The following is a 13,501-nucleotide window of genomic DNA, read 5'->3' on the forward strand; positions in this document are numbered from 1 at the left end:
TCAAATGGACCAGTGTGTTTTTTCCAGTGGCTGGAGTGCCAATCCTGCCACCCACCCCCAAGTTATTCCCTGTAAATTGGAGGACCTTCTTATAGGGCTGGATGTAGATTAACATCATACCCAGGATGAAGCAATTGCAGGTTAAAGGCCTTGCTCACGGGCCCAATGGAGTAGAATTACTCCTGGCATTCACGGGATTCGAACCCACAACCTTCCAGTTGCTGGCACAGATCCCTAGCCTCAGAGCCTCCACTCCAAAACTTAACATTTGTTCATAAATATTTCTATGGTGTGTGTTTGGTGAACATATACTGCATTTAATAACATTTCAGGCAATGCAGATTGCACTGGATTTTTGTCTGAATTCCAGTTTTAGGGAGAGAGTCCTAATAATACAGGAGGCAAAGGCTGAATCCTTCACTCAATGTGATGATATTCCTCAAAAGCACATTGTAGGCCTCACTTTGGTCAAACTGGTGCACAGATCCATCCAATGGGGATTTCTTCAGCTCAGGGGGATGAACAAAATGAGCTAAGGAAGGGCAGCGAAGTCTATGAGTTTGGTCTCGGCTCAGGTCAGAACAAAATACTGCTTTATATCATTAATAATTGACATTAGGTGGATGAAGGGGACATGCCATCGTCATGCATCCTCTGTCTTACACATGCTTTTTACAACCTTCTAATATAAAACCAATAGTTGATAATCAGCCAGGAAACATATTCATGCATTTCTTTTCTTATTATGTTAACTACCCAGGTGCTTTTGTTGACACGTTAATAAGCTTATTGAAGCTTAGCAGGTTAAAAGTAATGACTGAGGAAATTAATAAGATTTTTCGTGGCCATATATGAGTAAGATTTGTCCTGGTGATGCATTTATTGGCAAAAGATCACATTTTCTTTGTTAAATGCGCAGCGGAAGTTGGTTGTCAGCCAAACGTTTTATTTTGTGAAAGCAGCATGTCTTGTGGAGTGGTCAATGAATTGGATCTGAATAAGAATGATTTGAGTAGAAATAAATACTGGGAACAACACCATCCAGAGTAGTAAAACATTCCAGTTGTTTAGAAAAGGTCAACTTATACATGTGTATATAACTTTAAATGCATTTGGTATTTTGCTGTGACAAATACTTTTCCTCTTATGGCTGGCCTGATATAGCCAGGCAGCATTGCCCTGTGTGCTTTCTGCTGCCGGTGTGCCTGTCTGCGAGAGCCAGACGCAGCGAGCTAGTCTAAAATTAGCGCCCTGTCACCCAGTCATGCTCTTTACATGTTCTGTTGCTACCTCCTGTGGTTTGTCATGCTCTCTTCACGTGGCTTAAGAGGGTGAGATTGAGGGGTGTACTGTGGTTTATAAGCCTTGGCAGTCAAAATCACAACAAGCGTGTGGAAACCAGCCAGCCAGAATTGTTGCCTCTTGCTACTCCTTCAAAGTGACACATTTATCGCAGAGGTTATGCGAGATAATTATTCATACTATCTAAACATGCTTCTAAATGACATCTGTTATAGCCACTATTCTCTATGGGACGAAAAAACTACAAATTGCAGTAGCTGTTCTCAAGTAACAATCACTGATCTGGGATTTCGATGCTGTCAACTTCCTGTCTACACACCACCTGCGTAAAACAGAAAGTAAAATTACTCATCATGGCTTCCTTTTACTGTTTCTCTGTTTCAGAGAGTGGTACCTGAATGGTAATTACCTTGTGGTTATGGTGTCAGCCAGCATCATTCTGCCCCTGGCCCTGATGAAGCAGCTGGGTAAGTTGCTCTCTCATTTCCGTACCGTTTCCTCATTCCTCGTTACAGTGTTCATTATTGTGGAGTGCTGGCAGCATCCAGGAATTTTGTCCCCTAAGTGAGACTTGTGGCAAGTTTGAAACTTTTGCTCATATTATCATAAGAATTAAATATATATATTCTTTCCTCTTAATGCTTTAGGAGTTTACAAATAATTAGATATATACATTTTCAACCATATATTCGATCACCCACAAAAAAACATGATAATATAACATTTCTATGCTTTTAATTGGTTTTAATATTCTTTGATGGCATATTCAGCTTATACATATTACTCTGATTATATTTCTTGTTGGTCCCAGTGGATTTGGGGTTTTTCTTCTTTTGTTAAGTGAGGATTTAAAGCAACATCACAGAGACTCAATTGCCATTTCCCCATATACATACTGCTGTCTGCTAGTTCTGTCAAACCCCTTAAGGCAGATGCAGTGCGCAGTTATGCAAGCACCCCGAATGTAGAGAAAATGGCTGACACCAATAGTCAGGTACTATGAGGCAGAAAGAACTGGTCAACTAAAAGTCTCTCCTTGGCATGCCTGCAAGCAGGTTAATCTCAAGGAGTTTTCTCCTGTTGCTCTCTTTTATCCAAAAGAATTTTGGTAACCTGACACTTGAACTTGTTTGGTAATTCTTGGGGTCAGTTGTCCTGTCTCTGTGCAGCTGTTGTCATGCCACTCATATACATGCCAAATAATATGTGCAGGTCTAGTATATGCAATCTGCCACACTATTGGGGTCTTTGCTGGCCATTCTCTATTACATGCCTATTTAATGAGAGTACAATCATCATACTCACTATTCAGTGGCCTTAATGAGTATTTTCTACTGTCTCTCCTGCTCCACCAGATTTGTGCCAAAATTCCAGGAACAATGCAAACGTTCTAGAAGTTTTTTCCTAAAGTTAGTCACTGTGACCAGACTTGCCTGCACAACACGCAGATATTTTTCTTCTTGTAGTATTCCTAAAGATGTTTCTAGGTGTCAGGGATACCTAGAACTTTTGGTCTCAGTATTTGAAACACAGAAATTTCATTACTATTACATTGTTTAATGTTTGTTGTTAAATATATTAATATGAAATATATTAATATTAAATAAATATTATTATTATGTTATTAATTGTTCCTTCAGACCTAAAGCTGTGATAGTTAAATAGTAAATTATTGACAGGAAGCTCTTCTCTGATACATTGCCACTGACAGTAGTTCTGCAGAAAGTCTTCACAATTACATTCCTTGTCACTTGACAATTGTCAAAGTGAAAAAACAAGAACACTCAGAGCCACACAGTTCAACTGCAAGAGATGTTAGGGTGTTTGTAGAATGTTTGTAGACATTTTTCAGTGTTCTTAGAAAGTAAAATACTACTATTAGTTACAGTGTTGTGTGGCTGCATTTGTTTCACTTGCCTTAGATGAAGAGGGTTACTAGCCTAATACTGAATAACTTCCCTGTGATGTTTTAACATTCAGGCTATTTGGGCTACACCAGCGGGTTCTCCCTCACTTGTATGGTATTCTTCCTCATCTCGGTAAGTTATCACATGAGCACACATGATTATAACCATATTGATACCTTGGGAAGCTTTCTAAACAAAAATATGGTCTATATACTTATTTTATTCATTGGAATAAAGGGATGTGGGGGGTGCATGCATTATTTTAGGCTATATGATCCACCCCATTTTTTGTTCTGTAGGTCATCTACAAAAAGTTTCAGATTCCTTGTCCCTTTGACGACTACTCAACCAACAGCACGGTAGTGCTCCTTCATTCCAATAGCTCTGAGGCTTCTGTCGGCTATCGCCTCGGCCACGTCGAAGATGACTCCCACTGCGGCCCTCGCATGTTCACTGTCAATTCACAGGTAGTGCAAAGTACAGATGCATTCAGTGCTGCTCAACTGGTTCTATCCACATTTTTACCCATCACCTCTAGACTTTAAGATTTCTTGTTCTAATGTATAGATTGTAGAGCGCTTTGGATTTTTTTAGCAAAGTTTAATCCACCCACTAGGGCTACCATTATAATTCTTGTCGATAAATCTAGTACTAAAAATTCATGCTTAAAATAATATTGTAATTTTGTATTATTATTATTATCAAGCCAATGTCAGGCCCTGCTGAATATGCAGACAGCATTCCTCCAGAACATTCTACCTCCTGTCCAAGTCTGTAGGCTTCCTGAAGGCATGTTCATTGTTGTGATCACTGAGTCCATTGATTATGTTGCTGGTCATCCTGTTCCTGGTTTACTTTCAACTTTGTTGAATGTCCAAAATAGCTCAGTTAGGTCAGTTATCTGGAGTCTTCCTAAAAGTCTTTGCAGCCACAAAATGTGAAGGTACCAGTTCTTTCTCTGTCCTCCTTTTTCATTGTTCAGATTCCACGTGCACAAAGAGTCGCAGAAAATGCCATATTCTGAACAATAATTATATTGGTTCTTAGAAATATACGAACGCCTTTGAAAAATGTTCTTGGTCCCTTGTCACAACTCTGCCAGCCGCTAGTCTGTGACATACTGTATTAATTAACTGCTGGATCTTTTGTTGTTCGGAATCAGAATGCTTTTATTGTCCCAGAGGAGATTGTTTGTAGCTACAGACTGCATAGTAAACAGGTACACAAAATACATAAACAGAAAGCAACAATACCACCTACAACAGTTTCGGTATAAGAATAAAATGATGACTGTTCCTTGGAGGGCAAAGTGGTCTGTAACTCCCGTGTGTATTGGTTGATTGTACGTTATGGGTGGTTGACTGGACTCCTGATGCTGCTTTTTCCCCTCTTTTATTAGACAGCGTACACTATCCCAATCCTGGCCTTCGCTTTCGTCTGCCACCCAGAGGTGCTGCCCATCTATACTGAGCTGCGCAAGTACGTGTGATTCTTCTTGCATATATATGCTGCCCAGGCGCCGGATGTAACACATTCCGGTACTAAAAATGGCCTGCGAACCTATGCTTATATGTATTCCAAACTTGTAAAAAACTATAAATCCAAACGTGTGCTGGGAGTGATGAAGGCTAAGAGTGCGGTGTATTGATGGTGATCATCTATTTCAGCCCTTCCAAGAGAAAGATGCAGCATGTCTCCAACGTCTCCATTCTGATCATGTACACTATGTACTTCCTTGCTGCTCTGTTTGGATACCTGACCTTCTATGGTGAGGCTGCCAGAGTCACTAAATGCTTTTCACACCTCCTGTTCTCTGCATGTGGATGTTTTGGACATTCTCTGCTTCTTGATTTGTATTCTCAGGATTATGTCTTATAAAAAAGAAACATGATCTGGGTAGCTGTCTGTATGAAAGACTGTATAATATTACCAACGGTTTAATGAAACGTCTTTTAGGTCACTCAAACATGAAGGGGAAAGTTATGTAATGATGCCCCCTGTAGATCATTGTATGGTATTACAAGTGATTTCCACTCGTGTGTCCTTCTGCTGTAATAGGGTGGATATATCTGATTCACAAAACAGGAAATGTAAATAGAAGAAGTTTGTTTTTGTGTCCTTAATTGCACTGAATCATGAGAATGTCCAGAGTCGACAGGCCTGAAGGCTGCCCATGCTACCGTTTACGCAGAGACACTCGTTCTTCCAGCATGTGTCTATGTCGGAGCATCTCACTCCTTCTCTCCCCCCAGACAAAGTGGAGGCGGAGCTGCTGCATACCTACAGCAGGATCGACCCCTATGACACCCTGATCCTGTGTGTGCGTGTGGCCGTGCTCACCGCAGTCACGCTCACCGTGCCCATTGTGCTCTTCCCTGTGAGTGGCCCGTTCCCTCTGAGTTCCCACTGAACTCTGCGCTCTCATCTGCCCTTTGATCCTCCACTCTGATTTATCACCTGTCAGTGTGGTGTTAGTAACTTGCCCTTAGATGGGTTTAAATATTCTCTCTTTCTCAATCGGCATTAAGCAGTTTAACTCTACTTTGGAGCAGAATAATGTTCTGACTGGGCATTAAAATGTGATGATAAGGGCTACCATTTCCATTTTTCATCCACCTCCTCCCCCCCCCCAGGTGCGACGGGCCATCCAGGAAATGCTGTTCCCCAACAAGGACTTTAATTGGCTAAGGCACATTTCCATTGCTGTCATCTTACTCACCTGCATCAACATGCTGGTCATCTTTGCTCCTGACATCCTGGGCATTTTTGGCATCATAGGTGAGTGCCTTCATTACCAGAGCAGCGCTTGCCCATATTTCTGCACTACTGTCAGCCCTTATGGAGGTTTTTCCAAGAGTGTCTTACATGTGTTTAGTTCCCACTTACTGCATCAAAGTCCTTTGAATTAGATAAACATAATGAAAGTTTTTTTATTGATATAAATTCTATTATTCAGTATAACATATACACACATACATACCCTCTTTAAACTGACTTACAAGTATGAGTATTTGTCCATTCATCCAACTTCCCGCTGCATCTCCCAGGCAGCACAGGGCCGAACCCGGATGGCATGCTGGACCATGGCAGGGCACCGACACACATTTTCACTAAATGTTATCAAATTACAGACACTGTTTACCCTGTAGAAAACTCACACGTTATGGGGAGAACATGCAGACTCCATACAAAATTAGCAGAGGTGGGACTGAAATCCCCAACCTGGACGTGTGCGGCAGCAGTGATACTCACTGAATAACCATTAACATTTGTATTATTACTAATATCCATATATCTTACAGAAGTAATGACTGTCCAATAGGAATGCTCCTAACTTTAAGTCTTATTGGACAATCATGACTTCTAGCTCAAGTTAACCCAGCTAACTGAGATGTCCTGCTTTGTGGAATAACCCCCTGGGATCTCATTGTATGTTTTATTTATATAAAATATCTATACAAAGCAAGACATTGCAAAGTCATTTCTCAAAGACACAGTACCCCAACTCTCAAACGTTACAGCTAACTTGCTGGATGGACAGAAGAAAACTGCTTCAGCTCCCAAACCTCTCCTCAGGGGCACCCCGGCCATTCCATGTGTACGTTAAATTTCACCACCAGCTCAGTTGATTAATAAATTAATTGAATAACTCAGTGAGGTGTGTATTAGCCATACAAGGTGCACTAGGGGTTGAGTCAAAAAATACTTGGGTATATTGGACGGTTGCTGAGGTTTTGAAATGGCTAAGCTGACACACCTTGAGAGACATAATATCACAGTTTTGTACCAATATGAAGATAATTTAAACATCATTTTCTTAGACTTAGACATACTATATGTCATAGTAATTTTAGGCATATTCTCTGCAGGATATTACATTTCAATTTCTTTATTCTGGTGGTACAATAAATGATGTATTTATTCCAGTAATAACAGTCTGTGTAATACTTTCTTATCTGGAATTAATAATAATTTAACAGCCTCCCAAAGTTCCTCAGGATTTTTAGAGACCACGTTGAATGTTTTTTTTCTTTTCAGTTACCTTCACCCTTGTTTTCGTGGTGCCACACTTGAACTGGCCTTGTCCCATTAATGGAAAAAGACCATTTGTTTAACCAGTTCTTGCTAACAGACAGATAACGTGGCAGACATGAGTCAATAATTTGCACTACTTGTAAACATCACCTCACGTTCTGCAAACATACCGGGAAGCTGTATGGTGGATTGGGGAGGAGAGAATTTGCTGGATAGATGTTGTTGCTTCGAATCCAGGGTGCCTGTGAGATAGCATACGTGTCTGGGCCTGTTGTCCCAGTTTACTGTCCTCTGTGGGTTGTTTGTTTGTAATTGTCATCCAGGAAATTGACCCTTGTACTTATACATCAACAAAAACCTTCCACTTTTCAAGTAAACACTAAGTCCCTTTTCCAGCAGGACATTCAGTGACTATACCGAGCATACTGCATACTGCATTAACATCTCAGTGACCGCATCTGTTTGTCCACCATCTTCAGGTGCCACATCTGCTCCATGCCTCATCTTCATCTTCCCCGCAATCTTCTACATCCGCATCGTGCCCAAGGATGAAGAGCCAATGCGCTCTACCCCCAAAATTATGGTGAGCGTCTGCTACTATCTCTCCTCATGTCACACTGTGCGTCTTTAAGTCTGTGTACTCTTTGGAGCTATGCAGTCTCTCTAAATATGATCTCAGACTTTGCTATTCAGGGTAGTGAAAATATCCACATTAGACTTAGTTTGAAGAATCAATCTGGCTTCTTTGCCCCTTATCTTGCTACTTCTCTCCAGGCTGCCTGCTTCGCTACTCTTGGATTCCTCTTCATGATAATGAGCTTGAGCTTCATCATCATCGACTGGACAACAGGGAGCAGCAATGCCAGCCGTGGCCATTAGGTTCCGCCTCCATGTATGTGCGTGTGCGTATGTTTGCATGTGTTTATGAGGGCGGACACACAGTGCGATGGTCAACATATTTTTCAGTTGCTTTTCGTTTATTTCAAAGAAGCACTATTCCCTCCAAATGCCGGCCAGGCTGCTATGAAGCACCGCTTGGCCAGTGAAGAAGGGCTCTGGCAGCTTTTGTTGTTTTTGCTGTTCACGAAATAGCACTTATCTAACCCCTTAGACTTTGTGTTTTTTAATTGGTTTATTTTAAAGAGCATTATAAACATTATTAAGAAATATAGTTCAGACTGAAGCTGGCTCGCAGAAACCCACGGATATGCATACGCACATATGCACACACGCATCTTTTCCTCACCTACCATCCCAGGACCTTATAAACGATAGATTGTACTGTACAAAAACACAGATGGAGGCTAATGGGTTTTGAAATGCTGGAGCATACTTATAAGAGGAAAGATATGTAGTATTTTGTATATTAAAGCTATAATGACATGCTATGTTGTAATTAGGACTTGAGAATTGTAGTGTGCAATAGTGTGGAATGGAAGTCACTGGAGAGAAGGGATATTGCAGCAGGTCTGCAGCTGCTGGCCGCCCTCGGTCCACAGGGCTGCTGCTCCAAGCTCAGGCTGGGCCTGGTGCTCTCATACACTTTTTGACTCTCCCTCTTGGATAAATATTCGGAGTGATGCAACACGGCTTCAACCAAATATGGCAGTGGTGAGATGGCTGTATTTCATTATGCGCGTAATTACAGTATTCTGACGGCAGGAGGTAACACGAAAGAGGACATTGCAGCATGATTGGTATTTTAGAGTCGAGGTTTTCAACTCTTATTTAACCGGGGACACCCAAAGAGACAAGGGCAAGGACCCCCTAGCATTAAGGCATTTGTGACTAAATGACTGAACTCCGGACTGGAGGGGGGGCAGCAGACCTCGTACAAGGGCTCTGCGGACCCCCTGGGGTCATAAACCCAAGGTTGGAAACCACTGTTTTTGAGTGAGTAGAGTGTGTTTTTAGTGTGACTGAGTGGGATGCAGGTGACTCGTTAAATGGCATATAACTGTTTCCAGTCTGGCAGGATTTTGATCCTTTTTTAAAGGCATGTTTCTCTTTGAGCAGTTCAACAACACCGAACTGAAGAAATAAGCTCGTAGGTCATTCATCTTTAAAAATTTCCACTTGACTGTTTAATAGAGAAGCACTTAAGACCAAAAGACAGTTATTGAAATTTGAAGAATAACCTGCTTCTTGTTGGGAAAAACAAAAGATATCAAAGTAAAAATAAGATGGTGTCTATGCACCAGGGTTAGTGTAGTGGGCAAGTTAGATAAAAGATAATATAAATTCTCTAGAAATCAAGGTAAAAGTGAAAAGGGCCAGTGAAGTGGTGGTATGTGGCTCTGAGAGTTAGGAGTCTATGACACTGACATTCACTATATCTCTATAAAATGGACAGAGTACATACATGCATAAGTAACATCTAACCAGCTGAACTTTGCTAGCTTGCATGTGGATCTCAACAAAAACATGGATGAATTAAACTTTTTGGTAACATTTTATGTGGGGGCACAAATAACGTAGTAGTAAATCCTTACTTCATCATTAATAAACCATGTGTTCATATTTCATGATTAGTTCTTGAGTAGTAACTGAGTAACTAAGTTATTTGTGCCCCCTCAAGTAAAGTGTTTCCAGCTTTTTAAATTATATTCAAGGCATTTAATATAACAGTCAATAATTTATACATCTGTTCACTTGAGACATAATCAATAGATAAAGCAACCTAAGATTTAACTTATTCAGCAAATAGCTCCTTTGATGACTGTTGATTAATTTTGTTTGTCAGATTACCTAAACTATTGGTGCATCCTCATAGCTATGGAGCGCAGGTACCTGCTCCATTGTCTGTTACCCAGCAGTATGTTATATAATAATAAGCATAAGTTCAACCGGGTAAAGGAAGCGACAGGCAAGCAGTGATGACAAATGAAAACAAAGGAAATGATTATGAAAAATCTAGCAGCAGCAGGCTGACCTAAGGTAAATGGGTGAAAAATACTTTGCTTTGTAAAGACGTTCATTAGAAGGATTGTTGTGATCCTTCTGCAAACTGTGTAAAAATAAGCGGAAAATTATTTGCATTTTTGAACACATATAAATATAACCACTACCTAGCTGTGGTCTGCATACACCATTACTCTTTTATCATCTATACATAAAAACATTTTGTTTGTTGAAACAAACCATTTCACCAGTAACCTGGTCTGAATTTAGACAACAAATATAATCGCTGTAATACTTTCAGAAATGTTTTATTATTAAATCATTTTCAATTATGAAACATAATTGTGTTCCATTTCAAGTCTGGAAAATAATCTTCACAAGTCCAAATTCCTTGTAATAAGAACTGAATTTCCATTTTGGCTTTTTTCCCACCCGGTAAACCGCTATTGAATGGGACTTACTGAAAATATCCTTCACTCAAAACAACACAATACAGCAGTGGAATGAATGACTGCTGCATATCAACAGTTGAGGAATGTAGGGTCAAGGATAAAAGTTATATATGATAATGAAACAGGGTTTATTTGTATCCTAGTTTCTGCAGTTATATGATTAAGTGTTGTTTAGTAACCCACTTATGTAATCATATATGAACACTATAGAAAGTCCCTAATACGACAGCATCCAAGTACTTGCATTTATATGGTCAGAGTAAATTATTTTGACAGTAGTTGAACTACCATAAACCAGTAACATATTAATTTATAAGCTTCTTTGGTTGGGCACATGAAAAATTGGGAGACTGAAAAAAATGTATGAAATCACAAGGTTCATGTATAAAGTATAGATGCTATTGCTTTATCTACTATTTAGGCTTTGCTTGTGAGTCTATAAACTGATTTCTAGTCTTAGAGCTGTGTAATAAAAAGTGCTGTTTTGTATTTCATTATTTTATTGAATTTTTTTTTCGACAATTAAATGGAAGTCCCTTCCTCTTTTGTGTTCAATAATTGAACTTAATTGATTGGCTTTTGTGTATGTTTCCATCTGTACAGGTTTATTACTGCAAAACGTTCCTCTTTCTTGAAAAAGCGCGCATCTGCACATTTTAGTGAGCTATTTGAGGTTGTTGTGTCTGGCTTATGCTTCCACTTATTTATGCTGACTACAGAGCACCGATAATTCTGTTTTTAAGTTCACAAAAAATTTGTAGCGTGTTTCTTTTGTGCTTCATCCGTAATGACAGCTTGGGGCATCTTTGTGACCCTGACCTATCGGGATTGCATATCTAAAACAGATGAAGACCTATTTGTATCGGCTGCCTGTCCAAAAGTTTGGCTCAGGACTAATAAATTTTATATTTTATTTCCTTCTTTAGTCAAATGGTAGATTCTGGGTTAGAGCGGAATTTTGAAAGGTCACAGCAGAAATGTATCACTTCTGCCTATCATGCTACTCATGTAGCGGTATTAACGAGAGACACCCATATTATGAAAGTACATAGTAATACTATTCACAATGATTTTAGATTTCACCTTACAGGTCCCACTTAAAATCACACATTTGCCCTAAAACATATTTTCTCAGTTATTTGTGGATATTTATAAATAACAAAAAACTTTATTTATTCATCTGATTCTACCAAGTTCTGTGAGCAGTGATTTTAAGAAAGAGGAAGAACTGTCAAAATGCCATATCCCTATTATTATTATACACAGTGGTTTTGTATACAATAATAAACTTCTACTATATGCAGTACGGCCCAAAGTTCTCACTCTAGCATTTGAGCACCATCCCTAGAAGCTGTGAGGAAACTATTCTATTCTATTCTATTCTATTCTATTCTATTCTATTCTAATTGACTGGACACTAGAAACTGGATACCTGTTAATAATAATACAAGACTTTAAAACATGCTAATGTCCCATGTTACTTATAAATAACTTTTCTTTGGCAATGGCTGTTTTCTTGATCATAAAATGAGTGGTAATAAAATAAATGTATGATTTTTGCCATTTCTTGGTATATTAGGCAACATTTATATACGATGTATATAAAAGTAAACCATTTATATTCATTGATGCATATCCAGCTTGTATAGTGTAAATAGTAAAAAGTTTTAGTTTGACAATAAAAACAAATGTAATCATTTGTAAATGTGTTTCATTTTCGTCTTGCCTATTATTTCATGGAATAAATTATATTTCACACTAGACTTGGTGAAGGCAGTCAGATATTACATATCTTTGTCATTTGTATTTTTTATCACTTCACACAAGAACTCTCAAATTCATCCTGGGAGCTTTTTTTGACTGTAAAGGTCAAAATTACATGCATATTTACAATTCGTCTTAAAAAATAAATATCCTGCTGTTATATCTACTCAAACTACTGGCATCCAAAGTATCCAACTGCCTTCTTCTCTGTTCTTCCTGCCATATAGAATCCAGGCTGTAATAAACGTTTGGAACATTGATGGATGAATGGATGGTCGGTCTATTCAAACTCTGTTATCCTTGGCTGTTCCTGAAAACGTACGACACAAGATGGCGCAATTTTATTCAGAACAGAAGACCAGATAATCATTTTAAACATCCATGCATTCGTCTTCTTGCTACTTATGTGTCGCGCTATTGCTGGATCCTAGCCCAGGCAGCATGGGCCACAAGGCAGGAGTAAACCCTCCACAAAGAAATACCAAACATGTTCATTCAACCGCCAAATGACATCCGTTCATATTAGATACATTTGTGAATGTCATAATTCAAGGTGTACAGCCTAACGCAGCAACAAATTTTATATGGGACTTAATTAATGGGTTAAATGGACACTCCAAACAGCCCATCGAATGCGAGGCACTCCAGTTATTAAACGAGATAGTCTACGGGGTAATTATATGTTTTATATCAAATCTACTACGGTTCACCTTCAGTACCCCCTGCCCACTGTCTGTCTAGAACCAGCGATTGGGCTACACACAAACTTGTTTTGCATATATGCTCCCGTTGTATTTGTTAGGTGAATCCTAAATAGTATATCAGTCGAGAGCGTGGAAATAGCTGGACGTATCCATATAAAATAGGCTATGGAATGTCACCAAATGAAAGTTCCCAGCGATTTCCATAGTCATCATAGTCGAAATTCTGTGTAGGTCTTCACGAGTGTTTTGCGATATTCGCTCACACCTTCTACTGCCTTTTCGGCTACAAAGTACACATTTATGTTACGTTTCATATTTCCTCAGTTCCTGCTAAATACGTAACCAATCCCCCCGTCTTTACAAAAATGCATCTTTTCAGTATGGCTTTAATTTCTGAGAAATTTTCGGCATATTACTATTAAAGATGTCAATAAAA

At 39.2% G+C, this 13,501-nt stretch overlaps 1 protein-coding gene across 2 annotated transcripts in view; it reads left to right on the forward strand.

The window, feature by feature from the left end:
• The window catches only part of slc38a3b (solute carrier family 38 member 3b), a 31,334-nt gene extending 19,038 nt beyond the window's left edge, over positions 1-12,296 (forward strand). For both annotated transcript variants that reach the window (XM_023805525.2, XM_023805524.2), the window contains 9 exons: positions 1,687-1,769; positions 3,283-3,341; positions 3,509-3,676; positions 4,609-4,688; positions 4,877-4,977; positions 5,462-5,586; positions 5,843-5,987; positions 7,724-7,827; positions 8,019-12,296. In XM_023805525.2, the coding sequence (XP_023661293.1) occupies positions 1,687-1,769; positions 3,283-3,341; positions 3,509-3,676; positions 4,609-4,688; positions 4,877-4,977; positions 5,462-5,586; positions 5,843-5,987; positions 7,724-7,827; positions 8,019-8,123 (970 nt within the window). In that variant the 3' untranslated portion in view covers positions 8,124-12,296. The remainder of the gene's footprint in view (positions 1-1,686; positions 1,770-3,282; positions 3,342-3,508; positions 3,677-4,608; positions 4,689-4,876; positions 4,978-5,461; positions 5,587-5,842; positions 5,988-7,723; positions 7,828-8,018) is intronic.
• The last annotated feature ends 1,205 nt before the right edge of the window (positions 12,297-13,501 follow it).

The sequence above is a fragment of the Paramormyrops kingsleyae genome, chromosome 6 (genome assembly GCF_048594095.1).
Source record: "Paramormyrops kingsleyae isolate MSU_618 chromosome 6, PKINGS_0.4, whole genome shotgun sequence".
Lineage (NCBI taxonomy): Eukaryota > Metazoa > Chordata > Actinopteri > Osteoglossiformes > Mormyridae > Paramormyrops > Paramormyrops kingsleyae.